General features: G+C 38.9%; 1 protein-coding gene across 2 annotated transcripts in view; it reads left to right on the forward strand.

The window, feature by feature from the left end:
• The first annotated feature begins 6,001 nt into the window (after positions 1–6,001).
• Positions 6,002–21,121, forward strand: part of PDE3A (phosphodiesterase 3A) — a 311,127-nt gene continuing 296,007 nt past the window's right edge. Inside the window, exon 1 of one of the 2 annotated variants that reach the window (XM_030321890.1) lies at positions 6,002–6,961. In XM_030321890.1, the coding sequence (XP_030177750.1) occupies positions 6,002–6,961 (960 nt within the window). The remainder of the gene's footprint in view (positions 6,962–21,121) is intronic. The other variant, XM_030321891.1, reaches the window with a different exon arrangement.

Genomic DNA, 21,121 nt, shown 5'->3' on the forward strand with positions numbered 1-21,121 from the left:
TGAGAGTTATGACTCTTTAGTAATTTTTATTTAGACATCTCCTAATCCTCCTTTCTCAGCTGACTTGCTACCCAGATGCATATGGTTAAACTGATTTTTTTTTCTGCTGGGCCCACAAGAAAACGGCTGTGGCTTATGGACATTTCATCTGAGAATCCATACGGAGATTTCAAAACAGTGATTTTTTTAAAAGCAACTTTCTATTAAAAAAGTGATGCTCCATGATTCTGCTTATCAGTCCATTCTGGGGAGCAGAATCTTCCAGGCAAGATTTTGAGGGATCTGTCCACTTGAGCAATTAGTTGTATAAACATATGAAGATTGTCTTTAACTTAGACTTTGACAGAGATACCTGTTTCTTTTATTTGTGCATCTATTATTTGTTGACTTTCTTCATTCATCAAGTATTTATTCAGCAAGTATGCACAGAACTGCTACCATGTTCCGAGCACTATTAGGGTCATCGGTACTACCCAGCAAACAAGCCAAAGATGTCCATGGCCTTTGTTCACAGGGCACTTACACCCTAGTGAAAGGAGATGTAGGATAAACAAGATAACAAATAAATGAGCAAGACTATAGCTAAGTGCTATAAATAGACTGCAACAGGGTAGTGTGGTAATAAATGAAAAAAATGTGTGTGTGCACAAGGAGACCCAAGACTTTTTCATGTTTGGGAAAAAGCTTTTCTAAAAAGGTAACATTTCAGGGGCGCCTGGGTGGCTCAGTCGGTTGAGCTTCCGACTTCGGCTCAGGTCATGATCTCTCGCGGTCTGTGAGCTCGAGCCCCGCGTTGGGCTCTGTGCTGACAACTCAGCCTGGAGCCTGCTTCGGATTCTGTGTCCCTCTCTCTCTGCCCCTCCCCCACTCATGCTCTGTCTCTGTCTCAGAAATAAATAAACATTAAAAAAAATTAAAGAAGGTAACATTTCAGACGAGAACTGATGGAGCAGAAGGAGGCAGCTGTGTGAAGTTCTGTAAATACTAAGGTCATGAGCAAGATTTTCTTTTTTTTTTTTTTAAATTTTTTTTTTCAACGTTTATTTATTTTTGGGACAGAGAGAGACAGAGCATGAACGGGGAAGGGGCAGAGAGAGAGGGAGACACAGAATCGAAACGGGCTCCAGGCTCTGAGCCATCAGCCCAGAGCCTGACGCGGGGCTCGAACTCCCGGACCGCGAGATCGTGACCTGGCTGAAGTCGGACGCTTAACCGACTGCGCCACCCAGGCGCCCCATGAGCAAGATTTTCAATTTGACCTGCTAAAGAATGGAAAGACGGCTTGAGGAGCAGGAGACGAACCCATCAGAAACCACTATTCAGGTGAGGCTATTACATTTTTTAAATATAATTTCTTTTAATGTTTATTTATTTTTGAGAGAGATAGAGCATGAGTGGGGGAGGAGCAGAGAGAGAGGCAGACACAGAATCCAAAGCAGGCTCCAGGCCCTGAGCTGTCAGCACAGAACCTGACGCGGGGCTCGAGCTCACGAACTGTGAGATCATGACCTGAGGTGAAGTTAGATGCTTAACTGAGTGAGCCACCCAGGCTCCCCGAGACTATTGAATTTTAAATTAATTAAAATAAAATATAAAAACTCAGTTCCTCGGTGGCACTATGTTTCAAGTTCTCAACAGCCATATGTGACTAGTTGCCACCATACTTGACAGTGCAGAGTATATCTGCATCACTGAAGAATGTTCCGATGGACAGTGTGGCACTAGTGAAGTAGGAGAATTGGAATAGGGCAGGTCACAGAGAGTGGTTTGCAAAGATCATGAAGGTCCCTGTAGGTGGCCATGAGAACTGCAAGTTCAGTGGAAAGCCTCTGGATGGTTTTAAGCAGGGAGTGACATCATCTGACTTGCATTTTAAAACTCTCATTCTGACTACTGTGTGGAAAATGGTAGGAGAGCAAGACCAGTGAGAAAGTTATTGCAATGTCCTGGCCAGGGATGATGATGGGTCTTTGGTTGGTTATTGTAAGAGGGAGGGTGAAAAGTTGATGGACTCAGGATCTATTTTAGATGTAGAATCAAAAGGACTTGCTAATAGATTGGAAGTAAAATAAGGTAAATAAAAGAAGGAATTGAGGGCAGTGCCCTCTTTTGGGACCTGAGCAGTTAGGCTCAAGGCTTTTCGCTCAGGTGCTTAAGCTTTTTCCTATGATAGGAGGACTGGGGGAGAAATAGTTTGGGGTGGTGGGGATTGGTGGAGGATGGCAGGGAGGGAGTTGGAAGTCAGGAATTTTGTTTTGGATGCATTGTATTTTAGATACCCATTTGATATATATGCATATATATAGGTCAGGGAGGTCAGGGAGGTAGTAGGGAATGAATAAACCCCTGCTATAGAGTATAAACTTTTAAAATTTAACAGAATTCCCTTAAGCATAACTATATTTGGCAAATGATATGCAACCGGGCTGATTTCTAGATCCTCTTCACAAAGCACTAATGAAAACACGGTTGCTAGATTTAGCTAAGTGGAGAGCTTTACCAAATGGATTTTTCCTTTCCATTTTCCATACTCTACTTTCCCGTGGGTGCCTTTTTCTTATCCTTTGGCTGTGTTGTCACGTTCTGAATTGGGATTCATCGCTATCTGTAGAAAATAGGCAGTTTTATATCTGGGTGATTATTCAGTGTCCACTTTATGTACTGGGTCTCACTTCACTTAATATATTCTGCCCAAAGTTTGTCACTTTTTCAGTATAGTGTTGTAGCTTTCTGCATCTCTCTAGTAAGAGTATTTGTTATTTTCATTCATCTGCTTCCAGGTTTGGGATGATAATGAAGGTAAAGGGGTGAGGGAATCCACCTTATTTCCCCTGGGTGGGACAAATAACTTTCTGGGTGTGATTTTCGTTGAGAATGGGGAGAAGCCCAGATGCCAGGACATTGCCTCTGTAATACCATGGAATACCTCAAGGATGTCAGTTTAACATTTAGATCTAGTATTTTTGTGTTGGTGCATTAACAAATGTCATTCTTATTTTTTCTATTACAGTTTCTTAAAATGTCGACATTCTATCTCTCATAAATTCAATTTTTATGATGATGATTATTTTCTAAAGAACTGAGATAATTGTGGGGGTGGGAAAGAGAGAAAAGTGAAATATTCTAAAATTCCCCTCACTATGCCTTTCTTTCTAACCTTGATACATGCCATATTTTTCATTTTAATATGCTGTTTCTGATCACCATTGGATATTAGCATGATTTTCCATTCAAGGTTTTTTACTCTGAAGTGTTCCAGGTAGGCTCTGGCATATGAATCATATATCTAAAAAGGAAACTCAGAAAAGTATGTGTGCATGCTAGGGGGCTCATTTGTCTTTGGCAAAGACATTGCTGCTTCTGTTTCCTTAATTATCAAACAGATGGTGCCCACTGCCATTGACTAACTGCCCAACTTGTTCTCCACGTGATAGTATAGTTCTGGACATCTGATGGAGAGTTGTATCATCATAGCTCCTCGTATCCATTTATATCATAAATTAATATTAATACCTGCCTCTAAGGAGAGCAGGCTGTTTCCCGTAAAGCTAAGTTTAAGACTTCAGCCATCTTCTCCCCCCTACCTCTATGAATTAATTTTATCTCAAGTATCTCCTTTGGCTTTTCTTTATATTACTTCATCTCTGCACACAAAATACAGTGGCATATTGAACCAATTATCCAAATACTCCAGGCTAACAACACACTTTAACCTGGAATGTCAAGATAATTAAGACAAAATTGGATTATTATTAATATTAGTGAAGGCAAATGACATCTAAGGTAGCCATATTCAACACGAACAAGAGTGGACGATCATATTCTTATGTTCTAAATGTAAAAAGGAACTAGCTCCCAACACTGATGGATTTTAAAGGCCCACTGGGTGGATATTGAATGATTTTTCATAATCTGCCTAAAAAGTTAGTTTTAAATTTTTTCTTTAGTTTCTCAAAGACTACATTCCTACAGTATATGAAGCATGCATCCTGTAAACATTCATAACGAGGGTCCTGATTTTTTCTCACAAGCATTCTTTATGGTAGACATACTATTTCACAACCATAGTGAGGCTTCTCAGAGCTCTTCTGCTGTCAACCTACCTGGCCTCACTTCTCCCTTGAGATTTCTTTTAATTCCTTTTAGGCTTCTTAATTTGGTAAACCTTCTTGAGGCTGGGGTCACTTAATCTCCATGTATTTACCACCCACCATCAACAGCTGTTGCCTAATACTCTCATACCCTGGATTTTTCAAATAACAATTTGGAAAAAAAAAACTAACAAAAAAATCCCGCCCCCAACTCTTATTTCCCAATTTAATAATGCTGTTATGGGGTGCCTGGGTGGCTCAATGGGTTAAGCCTCCGACTTTGGGTCAGGTCATGCTCTCACGGTTCATGGGTTCGAGCCCCACATTGGGCTCTGTGCTGACAGCTCAGAGCCTGGAGCCTGCTTCGGATTCTGTCTCCCTCTCTCTATGCCTCTCCCCTGCCCACGTTCTGTCTCTCTCTCTCTCAAGAATAAATAAACATTAGAAAAAATTGAAAAATAATAATGCTGGTACTGTCTTGGTAACTTTTTGAGATTTCCCATCATTTGGAATAATAGGAAAGGCTTGGGTTCTGTTTAAAACAGACCTTCCAGCAGGAGCAGCCAGGGCATTACGATGCCACCTGAAATTGGTTTGCTGTTGTAACTGACTTGAGAACTAAGAAGCATCTTTGAATCACTGACAGTAGATGTGGCTTGTCATCAGGAGGTAGCATGTTAGTTTCCACTGCCTGACAAGTAGGCAAGGACAATCCATTTTTCCTAACGTCCAAGGAAGCTCGGCCTGAGGGCCAGCCGCAGAAACCCGCAACCCCTGGCTTCAGTAAGCTGGGCGGTGGTAGACCAGCCTCAGCAACCCTTTCTCCAACGTGCTCAAGTGCGTGCGGGACCCGCTCAGGAGAATGCCGCAAAGCGCTGAAAGCAGCGCCTCCTCCGGGGGAGGAGGCGGGAACTCGGCTGGGAAAGCTTTCCTAGGGAGTTGCCTTAAAGAAAGCAAGCAAGCAAGCAAGCAAGCTGAGTCGCTGATCACTCCAGTTGCCCGCTTTTTAAATACAGTTTTAACCAGTCGTTTAAACTCGTTTCCCTTTTGCAAAACTGCAAATCACCACCTACATCGCACCAAAAAGAAGGGGAGAAAAAAAAAAAAGGAGTAAATCTCGTTCTCCCTTCTCACCCTCCCTTCCTCTCACCCTCCCTTCCTCTCCAGCTCGCTCGCTCGCTCTCCCTCCCTCCCTTCTTGCCGCTGCCGCTAGCCTCTCGGACTGTGTCTCTTTCCGACGGGACTTAGCAACTTCTTGGTTATTTCTCAGCCCCCTTTCCATTTTTTTTTTTGCCACCCTTTGCCATGGACTGGACCGACAGACGCAGGGGAGGCTTTGCTTTCTGCCCCGGGGAATGGCGGTTCGCTTCCTGGGGCCGTGCCGGGGAGGATCGGCCGAGGAGAAAGAAAGAGTGATAGAGAAAGAGCTGCAGGAAGGAAGAAAAGGGGCACCTCCAGACACCGCGGGCCCGGCGCGCTGCAGCGCAACGCCGAGCGCCGCACGAGATGGCCCCGAGCTCGCCCCGCGCCTCCGGCTCCTCCAGCAGCTGCAGCCCCCGTGCGCGGGGCGCGTGGGGCAATTTTTAAAATCCTGAAGTAGGAAGAGACTCCGGAGGATAGAAATCGGGGGTGGGGGTGGAGCACAATTTTTAAGAGTTTTCCAAAGAGAGAAAAGGAGGAAGTCTGATCGTTTGTGTCTGTGCTAGCTTTTAACTTGAAGGCGTCTCTTTGGAGCATCCAGGATTCCCCAGGAGTTTACTGGGAAGCTGAAACTTGTAGTGGGGCTCGGGGGCCCGGGGAGAAGGAAGGATTCCGAGGGTGGGATTAGGGAGAGGGTGCGTGCGTGCATGTGTGTGTGTCGGGGTGGGGGCGTCGGGGGGACCTTGGGGATTCCGTGAGGAGGGCACACAATGGCAGTACCCCGCGAAGCCGCCCGGGTCCGAGACAAGCCAGGCCACGGTGGGGTGCATCCAGCCCCCGCCGCAGGCCGGGACTACCCCGCTCGCCCCGGCGCCGCACCGCCGCGGGACTCCGGCAGCCGCGGCCGCTGGAGAGACCTGGTGCTGCAGCCGCTCCGGCGCTCCCGGAAACTTTCCTCAGCGCTGTGCGCCGGCTCCCTGTCCTTTCTGCTGGCCCTGCTGGTGAGGCTGGTGCGCGGGGAGATCGGAAGGGACCCGGAGCAGAGTAAGGAGGTGGCGGCTGCGGCGGCGGAGGAAGCGGCCCTGGGAGCAGAAGGGGGCGTCTTCCCCGGGCTTCGGGGAGGTGCTCCCGGGGGCGGCGCGCCGCTCAGCCCCTGGCTGCAGCCCTCGGCGCTGCTCTTCAGTCTCCTGTGTGCCTTCTTCTGGATGGGCTTGTACCTCCTGCGCGCCGGGGTGCGCCTGCCTCTGGCCGTCTCACTGCTGGCAGCCTGCTGCGGGGGGGAAGCGCTCGTCCAGATTGGGCTGGGCGTCGGGGAGGATCACTTACTCTCGCTCCCGGCCGCGGGGGTGGTGCTCAGCTGCTTGGCCGCCGCGACATGGCTGGTGCTGAGGCTGAGGCTGGGCGTCCTCATGATCGCCTTGACTAGCGCGGTCAGGACCGTGTCCCTCATTTCCTTAGAGAGGTTCAAGGTCGCCTGGAGACCTTACCTGGCGTACTTGGCCGGCGTGCTGGGGCTCCTCCTGGCCAGGTACGTGGAGCAAATCTTGCCGCAGCCCGCGGGGGCGGCTCCGAGGGAGCATTTCGGGTCCCAGCTGATTGCTGGGACCAGGGAAGATATCCCAGTATTTAAGAGGAGGAGGCGGTCCAGTTCCGTGGTGTCCGCCGAGATGTCCGGCTGCAGCAGCAAGTCTCATCGGAGGACCTCCCTACCCTGCATACCGAGGGAACAGGTAAGCGCTGGCAAGCTCTTCTCGCTCGCCTCTCGCCTCTCGGGAAGACTCGAAACGCTTGGGATTCGCCCCAAAGTGGAGGGAATCCCAGAACTGGGTACTAAAGCAAAGATAGCCTAGAAAAGTGCTCTAACTTCAGACCTAGTAGGAAAGTAGACACGTATTCTCCTCGTCTCCCACAGTATTTTACAACCTGAACAACAGAAACAATAATAAGTAACAAAACTAGGTGGCGTTTGCAGGGTCTTCCACAGCTGGGTCAACTTTTTAGATGTGCTACACCTGGCGTTTGACTTCCCTCCACTTAAGTACTCTCGTAGCTTTACTAATGTAGCAGAAATCTTCCAATGCAGCTTTTTAGCACTGGGTGATTTTTCAACACGTGGATCTTACTAGATTTTTAAAATACTTTTGATAAAGTTTCATCCAAAGTGACAAATGTTTATGGAAGTCAGTAAAAGCAAAGAATGCTTGAAGGTGAGGTGTTGATACACGCTTTCTGGCTTTGCGGTAAGTTTTCCTTGAAGAGGCTGCATCTGGTGGTGCCCAGTTTGTTTTTAAATGTAACTTGGGGACATAGTTATTTATGTGCTAATGTGTTTTGTATCCTAATGATAAACTTCTATTTGGGGAACAATATGTCTGAACTGCGGAATTTGTCAAAGTCTTGAACTGAGCTCTTAGTGTCAACTAAAAGAAAACATTTCTCTTGAGTGCGCGCTTAAGTGGATGTTTAGAAATTCAAATGAATTTATTCAGATTATACAGGAAATATTAATTCAGGAGAATAACTCTAAGATTGCTGATGGTATAAATCTCTCAAAAAGAAAGAAGAGAATTATGAATGAAGTTGTCCTAGAGGGGGGAAAAAAAGGTTAGTGAATTTTGGAGATGAATCTCCTTATCATTAAGGGATTTGAGACCATGGAATATAGTTGCTATAAAGGGCATAAAAGAACAAATCCCAATTTTAAATACAAATTGTTTCTGAAAAGGTATACGTAAGTGTTTGCTTCTCTATTCCAAACAGATAATGACACTTAAGGGGGTGGGGGTTGTAGAGAGCTTATTATGTACACAGCAAGTGGAAATTTACACTTTTCCCATTTAAATTTATGCCTACCTATGGTCTCTTTAGGACAACTTTAGTGAGTGGGAGAATGTCCTAATATATAGTAAGCTTTTCTTTTTAGGTTATTCTGTGTAGAATCATGTAGATTCTAAGACCTAGCAGTCACCATATGGTGTGGTGGCTAGTTTGTTTTTGAAATGGAGTTGATTACACAGAATGCAGTTGTTTGACAGTATTTGGCAGAATGGATGACAACATCATAGTCTCTGTGTTTATTTTAAAACAAATGTACTTATTTAGCTTTTTGTTTAGATAAAGCAAATATTTCTTGGGTATAAGCTTACTCTAAGAGTGAAGTTAAAAACAGGCCACTGACTGATACTTAGTTTTGGTAGAAATTTGGAAATCACCAGAATAAAATAAGCCATCTATTTAAAGGTAAACCAATTAGGGGGAAAACACAGTTCAGTTTCTTTTCAAAGTGTCAGGAGAGAATGTTTTTTAAATGAAAACACCGCTAGTTTAATTACAGTTTGAACACTTTTCTTTGACTTGAAGGGAAATGTGATATGATCATTGCAAAATTGAACCATACTTTGTAAGGCAAATCTGTGATTTAATCATAAATAGCTTGACCACAAATTAATATCACTTAACCTCTTACATTTCTGAAATTCCGTACAACATTTAGAAGTTAAGGAGCTCCAAGTGGATTTAATGTAAAGGTGTTTAGGTGAGTTAACTAGCAGTGTTAATTATCTACGGATTTTTCTTGGTTTTCTCTGATTTGAATTGATAAATGGAAAATTCAAATAATGTGCAGACTTACAAGAAAACAACTTAGCATTGCATTTTTAAATGTTTTGCTGATTAATGCTGTTGAAAATGCACATTTATAATCTACTTTGGCCATTTTCTCTGGTTTCCTATTTTTTTTTTTAAGACTGTTTATGAAGAATGTTCTCAAGTGAGAGAGACTAGATCTCTTATGGTTGATGGAAAAAACAAGGTTACATTTAGTAGAAATTTAGATCCTTGAAGTTTTAATGAGGGTACTGGTTAGTGTGTGCGTATTACTTAAGACTAGTTTTCATATATGGCTCATTAAAGTTGTTGCTGAGTAGAATTGGGGGTGGGTGGGTGGGTGGGAACTAACATGGAATAGTCTCTTACAAGATAGGGCAATATCTCATACGTTAGCCTAACTGTGTGAAAAGTTCAGGAGCTATATAATAAAAGGCTTATCTGTTTTATCATAAGGAAACAAACTTCTGGTTAAGAGTGCAAAGTGTACACTGTCATCTGCATACTTTATGAAGTCAAGAATCAAAATACTTGTAAAGCACATATATGACCCTGCCCTGAATGCTACCTTTATGAAAGAATGTCTGTTCTCGACTCAAGATGATAGGCAACAAGTGAATTTTAAATGGAGGCGTAAGGACATAAAGCCCAGAAAGGCTGGCAGAGGCCTCTTGAGAATTTACTTGGACCTTGCTCATTGCGAGGTTTAAAGGTGAGAGAATTTCAGCCTTTTCTTCTCTGTATGAATGGTAGTGGCCGCTTGCTTGCGAACTACCTCTTTTCAATGACTCGATTCTAAAAGGTCAAGGAGAATGGATGATAAAAATTCTCGTAAGACAAACTAACTGACAGAGATATTTTCCTCTCTTTTCCCCCTTCCTTCCTGAACCATAGCTAAGTCTACGGATTGGATATTGCACATGGGATTAGTTTTGCAGTGTGGATGATGAAGATGGCTTTAATGGCGAAGGAAGGAGAAATAGGGCTAGTGCTCAGTCACAGAATTAATCTGATACTGGGTCTGTCTGTGAATGCAAGTGGAGGTATCTTGACTCTTCGTAAAGAAAAGTTTGTAATATTTGTGTGGCTTTTAGTTTAGTAGTATACTAGTCCAGTATCCTCAAGACTCAGGCTGATTTTGTAGATCAGTGTGTCAAACTGCACTTTTTTGGTTGGCAGATGTGTGTCCATTATGGTATATGTATCTTTTCTAAGTGGGTGTTCATTCACGTTCTAGAGCAGATATGTCTCTCTCAAGTTATCACTGCACTGTCTAAACACTGGACTATACAGAGATACTTAGAATTTCTTGAATTACTAGATATTTTGTATGGTTAATGCTATTTTTCAATATAAAATTTTAATTATGAAATTTTTACCATTTGGAAATTGTGTTTGAAGTGGTGTCTCTATTCTCTTTATAAGTCAAAGAACACCATTGGCTGGTCATTACTCTCTAATTACTGTGACTACCTTGCACTTTCAATTTTGAAAGATTCCTAACCAGTGCTATTTTATTTTGGTTACATGTCAAGAATTTAGTATTTTTGCCTATGGCTTCACACAAAGCACACCCCAGGTATGTGTCTCTCTCTGTTCGTGTTATTTGGACCACTCATTGACAAAATTCTTTAGGATGGATACCGTATCCATCAGAAATGTACGGCTATATACTTTATATTGTAGAATTAAAATTCAAAATGTTCATTTCCCTAAAAACTCTTAAACATCTTTAGCAACAACAGATTTTTGTAGGAATGTAGTGGAGCCTGGTGGTTGGTTGTCAAAAGTAGAATCAAGTTTTTCATCATTGACGTAAGAAAGACATTTTGAAATGAAAAAGCAAGTAGCAACAATAAAACAAAAATATGAGAAATAGGTATGCTTTTTGCTGGTGGACACAGATAGGCCTTGATACATCTTTTATATGGAAAAGTATGACTTCTGTTTCTAGTGTGGCTATAAAAATACAGAATTATTTCTTTTGAAAATAAAGACTATATTGTCCTTTGAGTTCCTAATACATTTAAGTATAATACACTATATTCCTCAAACTGAATAAATTTCAGAAACAATCATAGGTTTTTAATTTTATAACATTTCAGTAGGATAACTCAGCTTATGGTGATACAAAGAACAATACTGATTATTTATGACCTGCTGACAGAATTAAAATTAATTAATCTCAACTTCTGAAAACATTAAAAAAGAAAAACACAAGACTTTCTTATCCCTTGGGAAAGGTAAAGGGAAATAATTTTGTGTGTTTGTGGGGACAAAATTGTGATTTTTACTTTGTATATACAGATAAATTTAAAGCATACTGAAAAAACGGTTTTAACTGACAGAAATAGTCAGTGAATCTATATAAATTTACAGAGGTTGGAAGGAGTCAAACAGTAATTTTACTCTTTCTGTATTGAGTCTAAAGTGTAAAAAGTTAAAACTGTAGAACTGAAAGAAATGCTGTGTATGCTGGGCTGTCATGTTAATTAAATAAACAACCAGAACAGTGACTCTGTGTATGAAATACATTTTGAAAAGCCTGGGCAGGGGGTGCAGGCAGGCAGGGGTGAGTGACACTGGCATGAAAAAGCATTCATTGTATTTGTAGTGACATTTGTGTGAATTTGTTGTATTCTATTAGGAAATAAAATTCTGAGACTAATCTTTGCACGACTCTAGTTGAATAAAGGCTTTACTAAATTTAATTTCACTTCTCCTTTAAATAGAATTGAAATGGAATGTTTATGAACCTCAAAATTAGATTTCTATATGTTTTAAGATTTCAGTTAATATGGTTGGTGCCAGTAACATCCCAATAAAGTCTATGTAGATTAACACAAGTTTTCAATGATGTCTATCGAATGAATGAGTTTATTTTGGATTTAGGATAGGAGTTGTATTTTTCAGGAAACATTATTGTTGTGAGATGTAATCTCATGGATGTAGGAAGGCAATCAATGCAACTGTTGTAGCATGTGGTATCCTAAAGAGGTTTTGACATGCAGACACAGTGCCTTTGCATAAGGCAAGTTTCTTTGGCTTTGTGAAATTATGTGTGACCCTACATGTTTGTGGTGAATTGTTTATTTAGTTGGTCTTCTGTCTCCTATCCCATCAAGTCTTCCTCCTCCTCCTCTTCTCTTGTGATATTTATAATTGTATCTTTGAAAAAACCCTCAAGATATGAGATTGAAAACCTAATTTATGTTTGCTTTCTACATTCATGTTTTTAATGAAGCTCTATTAAATAATTCATAATGAACCTCAGAAGGTTCAGGTATCTTCATATTCTTATATTTAAATTTGCTCGGTTAATATTCAAATGAATATTATTTTTTTGTATGGGAATTTAAATCCTCTTAGTAACTACTTATATATACTTTTACTGTTGGTAGTATTTTTTAGAAGGATCTCCTACCTCCCCAATAAGGATTTTAGGGAATTGTCTCAACTTGGATCTAAGAATATAATGCTATTGTCAACATAAAATACACAGCTTACTGTCTGGAAGAAAAATATCTTGAAGATGTTGAATAAGTTGTAGTTCAGAGAAAGATCTGTTGGATAAAAATTTTCAAAAATATTAGTCGGCTATATGTGTTCACCATAAATGTATACTACGGTTTTAAAAGAAGATGCTACATTTAGCGAATGTTATCCGTAAAGGTCTTTGGTCAGTGAACCTCTCGAATGTCATATCAGCACATTTTATATATTAGGCCTTGTGCAAAAAGCCATACAAATTATACACAGATATAATATAGTACTTGTCTCTCCAGAGCTTAAAGCCAGTTAGGGTAATGAGAGATCAACATAAGAAAAGGGGAAATCAGTAAAATAGCTAAATGACCTCTTAGATAATAGTTGAAAGAATGCATATAGGTTGAGCATAGATTTTACATCTAGATCCAGAACCATTCATCTCTTCTCTGAAATTTTATGCAAAACTTCATCTGTTCATTTTTCTGGGATAAAAGTCTATAGTTTCATAGATTTTCATAACTTCCTCATTACTGGTTAAACATAAATGTTTTTAGAATTTCAGCAACTTTGCATTTTGAAGACAGAATTTTTTATTTGAAATGGAAGTTACATTAGTATACCTTTATAGTACTTCTGAAATAAAGTTATTACAGGATTTAGGAAGTTACACTTCAATATAGTACAATGATTGTTTTCATATCCTGAGGTAGTTTATGGCCTTAAGTAATTTGTAGCAAGGAGATCTCAAAATGCTCAATTCTGTACAGTTTGTAGTTAAGAGACTAAAATTAGTCTGATTTTAGAAGAAACTGAGGGAAAGTCAGCTAAATGTATGTAGTCAGACTGAGGCAAAATGTTGGTTTTTATCCATTTTTCTCTTGGGCCTGAATATGCCGCTTGGGGAAGAGTAGGAAAGGAGTCAGGCTGGTAAATTTAAGTATCATTTGTGAGTTGCACATGGAAAGAATTCTAAATTCTCATTCAGAATTTGAATAAAACCCATTGAATGGACAAATAACAACAGAAAACTTGAGCCCTTACAATGAATTTTCTGGTTATCAAAGTACCAGGTAGCCTCCGTAATGTATCATTCAGGACTTTGTCCCATGATTGAATATCAATTGCATTGCAAAGTCTAACTTTGTGGAGTCTTTATCTCATCAAAGAAGAGCATGCTCTGGTGGCTTGACTATTGATTTTTGTTTTTATTTTAGTTTTTTATATCTATTTAAAAATGTTCAGGATTTCAAAATCCAAGGCAAAAAGTAATCTGCACATCAGTAAAGCATTTCTTTGTTAGCAAAAACAGCTGGTGGTTTTTGTTCACCTAAGTTATTTTGCATGGTTTCCTCAGGAATCCATTAAAATGTAAGTAAATAGGATGTAATATTAGAGGAGGTTGTGAAGAACATTGCCATTTATAAGGTGGAAAGCTAGTTGGGAAAAATCAGCTACTAAACAAGTTCAGCCTGTTTGATTTGATTAGATCTGTCATTTGTTATCGAGGAATCTGAATGATCATTAAAGACTTTTAAATATAGCTAGTCCTGCTAAAATGGTAATAAAATTACTTAAATGTGTTCATGTTGTCATCCTGAGATAGTAATAAAATTACTATAGTGTACTTTTTTCTTTCATCCTAAGAAAGTTTCATCCTATGAATATAGATATAAAGAGCATATTATGTCTCTTGGTGTATATGTCCACATGGGTACATGTGTGCATGCCTGTGTGTGTGATTTTTTTTCCTCTGCCAGGAAATTGCTTTGGTTGTACCAATTTAGTGGAGAAACAGTGTCACCCAGTGGCTTTGATGAAAACAGTCTTGTAAACATTATAGATAAGCGCTGTCCAATAGAAATCTAACATGAGCCACGTATTTAATTTTATATTTTCGAGTAGCCACATAGAAAAGTAAAAAGAAACAGGTGAAATCCACGATAGTCATATTTAAAGTAATCCATTATGTCATATCAACATAAAATCAATATAAAAATATCAGGATATTTTGCATTTTTTTTGTTGTTGTAAATTTAAATACCTGGTGTATGTTTTACACTTACAGCATATCTCAGTTTGGTGTGGCCACATTTCAAGTACTCAAATGACATGTGACTAATGGCTACCTTTTTGGACAGTGCAGCTGTACTTAAAACAATTTTTTAAAATGTTTATTTATTTATTTTGAGAGCATGTGAGCAGGAGGGGAGTAGAGAGAGAGACACGGACAGAGAGAATCTCAAGCAGGCTCTGCACTAGGCTCTACACTGTTAGTGCAGAGCCTGACACAGGGCTTAAATTCACAAAACAGTGAGATCATGACCTGAGCCCAAACTGAGTCAGATGCCTAACTGACTGAGCCATCCAGGTGCCCCTACCTTTTAAACAAATGATATATTTGAATATGCATGTGACCTGTTCAGTTATAATGAATAGCAAGTCTATGTAGATTTAATAATGGCACTTGATATACAATCATTCAAATTTATAAGTGACCTTAGTAACTCTTTCTTGTACCACTAACTGCTATACTAATAGGTGGAAAGTCTGTTTTTCGTCTTTTCTTCATTTCACATTATTGCACATATTTAAAAATATTATTTTAATTGGAGAGGAGTTTCACAGACTTCTTGAATAAGGAGACTTTATGTTTACATGATTCGTAACACAGTATTAAAATTGCCAGTTATTTATGATTCTGCCTTTCAGAGTTTGATTTTTAACAGGGATTGCTTGTGTGGACAGTGTGACCATGTGATTAGTCACGTTCATGGTGATTAGTGTATAATTGGGTTATCTAATGTCTCTTTAGAAATGAAAGTGTTTATGTTTATAGTGCAGGTCGTTATCTTGGTAACTTAGGAAACTAAAGTGACAAACCTGCTGGTAATTTTAATGGACGAAAAGTATAACAGTGTCTGTAAAGGGCTGATGACTTCTCACCATTGTTTATGCAAACACTATACAAAACGAAATGGAAATAGTTCTATTTTGTGTATAGAAAAGATTAGAGATTCAGGTAGTATGGAATTTCAAGACTAGGGATTGAGATGAGGTGGCTTTGGAGCTCTGTGTGATTTCAAACTGCAGGGTGAACTCAGAAAAAGGTACAGGTTTTGAAAAAGGTAGTGATTTTTGAATGTCCCCTTCCATCTCCTCTCCCCAAACTCCACAAAGTCGTTAACTCTAGGCAGTGTTCCAATATTACATTGAGAATGCAGGGAAAATTACTTTTTGTATAAGGCATGTTGCTTTATATACACAGATACATACAATGATTTTTTTTAAGTATGTGTTTATTTTGTGTATAATGGTTTATATCTGTGTGTGATGCTTGTGGTGACCTTTGATTTGTAAATTCCTTTTCTTTGAGCCAGGCCCATTATTTATCTTTGCATTCCAGAATAAAAATAGTGAGATACATAGATTTTTCACGTATCACTTGGGAAATCTAAAATGAACAAAAGGCAGTAGAATCATACGCAAAGAAGCACATTTAGCTAAAATGAAATAATGTGAACTCAGGCTCACTCCTGGTGAAGTTGGCTAAATTTAGACTTCTTGAAGTAGCTAGCTGGAGAATAAAGTGTCATAATAATCATAACTGTTACTTGAAAGAGTTTGTATTTGAATGTAACTAGTCATTCACCCTGGCTAATTTTTGAAATTGCTTTAAAAAATGCAGAAGTTGGTCGTGTAAAACTTTTTTTGCCAGTCATCTTTTCTGATAAAGTGTGTGTGTGTGTGTGTGTGTGTGTGTGTGTGTGTATTTCAAAGAAATGCTTTTAATTCATGTGTTTTTAACCTAGGAGATTCTTCTCCCTCAGAGTATATTTAAAATTTGAGGAATACCTTTCTATCCCCCACACCCCACAGTACCCTGTCAGATTATGGAAATAATTTTATGCAAGAAGCTTGTGGTTTTGATTTAATAGGATTTTAATAAAAATACTCCATCTTCTGAAGGAAGTTTAAATAACTGAATATTTATGCTATGTCTATGGCAAGTGTTTGCCTCTGTCCAGGTATAATCCACTTAAATAAAGTTTGAAGTCATTAAAAATGTTCTTTTGGGAATGCTTTATTTTGTGGCAACCCACGTGGAGTCGGCACTCTTACCTAAACGCTAGTTTAAAAATGAAGGAAATAGTTCTTACTTTTAAACTAAGCGTTGCATATGATTCAATTCACAGGTCCACTTAGGCAATGCTCCTCATGAGGCATGGTGATACAAAGCATCCCCTTGTTTGGTAGTTTGTATTTTGGGGTCCTGACCCCTCAACAGCCTCTCAAAGTTTGAAAAGCAGAGGACCTGTTGAGTTGCCTAGGCTACCTTCAAACTTTGCTTTCTAGGCTAACGAACTAACGTCAGACTCTGATCATAACTGTTTTCATTATAAAAGAATCAGACTTCATAGCCTGCTCCAGCCCAGCGCCTTGCTCATTGTGGGTGCCGGCTGGCAGGTGTAATGGATGGAAAAGAAATAAATGACTTTTAATCTGAAATATTTATCTCCCTAATCTACTGATTGAGCTAGTGATTAAACGGATTTAAGTGAATTTCTATGGAAAGTAGAAAAGAAATAGCCTATCAGCTAGTCCACAAACTTAGATTTTTAATGTATTTGTATTTTTATTACTTAAAAAACTATTGTCTTGCATGTGTCAGATAAGGGGCTGAATTTGCTGTGCTCTTACTGGGAGGAAATCCCACTTTCAGCATGAGTCCTAGATATTTATTTTTAGCTCATTCCGAACTGAAAATAACCAAAGCTACCACCAAGATCGTCACAGTGTAAATGTTAAAACAAGCTTTGAAATTAGGTACGTTTTTTTTTAGAAAAATAAAAATTGAAGTCTTCTAAGCCTTCTCCATGTTCAACTGATAAATTAATTGACAAAGAATAAGCATTGACTTTATTTGTTCCCATCACTTTCTGCAAAGAGTTGGCAGGTGATCTGAACTGCCGCCCTTGTATACTGTGTTGGTCTCTATTTTTGTTAGAGGTTCTTACTGAATAGCTGTATATCTGGAAACGTCTAATGTAAAGTAAATCTCTCTTTTTTTCCTTTAATTGTGCTCAATTATGAAACCTGATTTGAGTCCGTTGTTTCCAGAGATGACTTGTCAATTGTGCTAAATAATCTAGAAACTTAGTGGCATAATTGTAGAGTCCAGATGAGCTGAAAAACCAGAAATGGACACCATTTTCTTGAGATGGCAAGTTTTAGTTTATCCAATTATTTTGATATATCTAGTTTTTAATAGAACTTGTTAAGATAGAAAGCTTTAAGACAAACAATATTTTGTTGCTGAAGTTTTAATACTTAATAGAGATATTGTCATAGCCTTTCACTGAAATCAGAAATATCTCTTTTCAGCATGGTAGTCAGATTATCATGCCCTTAGATAAACTGGGAGTGCAAGTGTAGTGGAAAAAAGGTTACGTTCAACTATATTATATAGTGACAAGTTTCTTTTACTTTGTGGATGTCAAATGGTCTCATAGGTAGATTTTTTTTTTTTTGAAAGGTTGCCGTTACTGAAAACTATCAAGAGTTTGAGATTTCTTTAAATATATTATTTTTTAAAAACCTGAATGTTTCTATTTGAAAAAAATAAATTACAAACTAAGAATTTAGTCCTAAATTCGTATTTTGAAATGAGCAAAATATATTTTTGAAAATAAGCCATTTCCAATTTGACATTTTAATACAAAATTTAGAAGCAAAATCTTTTAACTACATTTTGGGACAGGAAGCTAGCTATGTGTCTGTACCATCTTGAATAGTGTCTGTTTTTACTCTTAATGATTTGTTTTTGCTCTGATTGGAATTGTTTTTGCTAGATAAGCAGCACCTAAATTATAGCCCAGTTTTAAAGGCAGTGGCCTCATATTGTCAGCTTCTTTTTATTTCTTTTTGCTTGAATAATAATTGAATCGGCTCTTCTTAACCCCTTTAAAGAATGACACTGGAACTTTTAAGTGTCCAGTGGAGCTTCTGTAAGGAAATAAGTAGTCCTAAATGAAAAGTGTGAGAATTTGGTTAGGAATGTTGGGTACAGATAGAAATGGACACTGATTAAGTTATCTAAAAAAGTGGCGTTGGGAAATGGAAACTGCCTGCAGTAAATGAGTGGAACAAATTAAGGCTGGTATTTGCTTGTGCAGAAAGAAGGCTAGATCAAAATCAAGGGAATAATTCCTCAGCTTAAAAACATATATTTACTGTATAGTCTTTTGGGGTTATAACATTGGTGCACTTAAAATCTAGAACTTTTTGTGATTTGGAAAGAGGAGAAGACCTGAGAGAGTCACTCCTGGACACTGGGCAGGAAGCCCGTCCATGTATTGGGTCAGGATCTGTCTTCAGACCAAAAGCACTTAGATTATTTTTCAGAAGTCGTGATGCTATTTGTGAACTTTCCTGACATTATTACTTTCCAAGACATTGATTCATAGTCTTTACTTCTTTAGTGCATTTACCACTTTGACTTATAAATGTACTCTTATGGCAATCTTGTGTGACTTTTTTTTTTTTTTTTTAACCTCTTATGGGCCCAGATTGATTAAAAATGTCAGCAACTAGGGGCTCCTGGCTGGCTCAATCAAAAGAGCATGTGACTCGATCACGGAGTCATGAGTTCGAACCCCATGTTGTGTGTAGAGATTACTTAAATATTTCAGCAAGTAGATGTATCTCATTTAACACCCAGGACTGTTTCACAATGACTATTTGTTACCTTCTGGGTATCTCAGTAAGTCTAGATTCTTAGCTTCTTTTTCCTTGGTGTTAATTAATCTTATATAATTATAATGCTGTGTTAATCAGACTGTTGTTTTATGAATTCTAATACTGCCTGTTTCTGATTAATAGATTAGTAGACTTCCTTTAGACGCTTTACAGATCTGCGAGGAGATGGCCTGACCTCACCTACTTATAACTACATATCATCTGGTACTTTCTAAATCCAGTTGCACGCTGTAGTTCTCAAGTTTTAGTGTGAATAAAAATTAGATGGGAAGCATATTAAAATGGAAATTTCTAGGTCCTATGGTGAGATATCCTGATTTAGTTATGTGTAGAGTGGGGTCTAGAAATATGAGATTTTTAAAATTTAATTTTAGAGAAAGAGTACATGACCGGGAGAGGGGCAGAGGGAGGGAGAGAGAGACTGAATCTCAAGGAGGCTCCATGCTAAGCGTGGAGCCCGACACAGGGCTTGATCCCATGACCCTGGGATCATGAGCTGAAATCAAGAGTTGGACACTCAACTGACAGAGCCACCCAGGTACCCCCAGAAATCTGAAGATTTAAGGTGCACTGTAGGTAGCTCAGTGGAGAAACATGGGGACTACAAACTTCTGTCTACTAAAACTAGACAGAAAGTTCTGACTTCTGCAATCTGATTAAACAAATAAATAGTTAAAAAATGATTGGTTCAGTGTTGTGGGGAAAACTTCTTTATTTATACATGTGTACAGATTATGGTTTATGAACGTATGCCATTCATAAAATTTTCACTTTGATTTCCCCATTGAGGATATCTCCAAAAAATTATTTTACCACTCTGCATATCAATTTCTTCTTCTGTAAGACAGGAATAACAATTTTTCTACCTATTTCATATGGCTGTTATAAAACTTAAATACAAATAAATTGCTGTACAAATGTTGAGTATATGCACTTTGTAATGTGTACAGGTTTCTTCAACTTTCTGAACTTTAATAATCCATATCATAACATGGAAATAATACAGTCTGTTTTTTTAAGGTGTGAAGATAAAGTTAGTGGAAATAATGGGCATAGGTTTTTGTCAAACATCACTTCTAACTGAGTAAGAATAGTATCTATTCCTACCCATTAAGACCAAGTCATTGAAGGTTGTGGGCTTAATATCAGAAAGTATCAATTTACATTTGATTTAAAAAAAAAAACAAGCTTGTAAGTCTTATAAAAGATTTAGGTTTTCTGGAAGTTAATTAAAATGATATAAGATTACAGTTGCTTACGTACAATCAAAGCTGACCAATGAAGAGCCTGGGGAGTCAGACAGATTAACAGTGGAAAGAGAAAAATCTGACAAAGATGGTGAGAGGTGCTTCTGAGGAAAATGATGCGAGTGAAAAAGGATGAAGGGAGATGTTGAGGAAAATTGATGGAGTCTTTGAACATGTTTGCAAAAATGGCTGATGATGCTGTTGAGAGTCAGCTTTGCAATCATGTGTCATAGAACCCCATCAGAAACGCGTTTTGTGCTATAGCTGCCATTATAACCCATATTTTGTTTTGAAAGCTTTCTCAGGATTTTTTATTTCATTTTTCATGGTAAAATTCCAGTCTTATCCTTCCTTTTTTTTTCATTATTTACCATTATTCTCAAACAAGGGACTTCCTGCTTATAATCTCTGGAAAATAGCAGTACAGCATAGGCTCAGAAATGACCCTCAGTGGAAGGGGGTAATGGTTTATTTCACCACATAAAAATATTTCTCTAGATGTTCCCTCTTTTTTCTAATTCTCACAGGACTTCAGTACTCAGACCACTTTTCTTCCAGATTTTCCCACTTATTGAATGATCTTTCAGTCTAGTCTGAGGTGGTTATTTTGGTTTGACCTCAGGGGAGCAAGAGTCCTGCATCATTTCACTATACCACCATTGGCTTCAATTTAGAAATTCTTCCTGTGGCAGTCTTCTTTCCCCCCAACTTGGTCATTGAACATTCTCTGGTTTTTGCTTCTGTCATGTAGAAGGAGATGTCAGACAGGTGACAGGAAAAGGCAGTAGATAA

Source organism: Lynx canadensis, chromosome B4, assembly GCF_007474595.2.
Source record: "Lynx canadensis isolate LIC74 chromosome B4, mLynCan4.pri.v2, whole genome shotgun sequence".
Lineage (NCBI taxonomy): Eukaryota > Metazoa > Chordata > Mammalia > Carnivora > Felidae > Lynx > Lynx canadensis.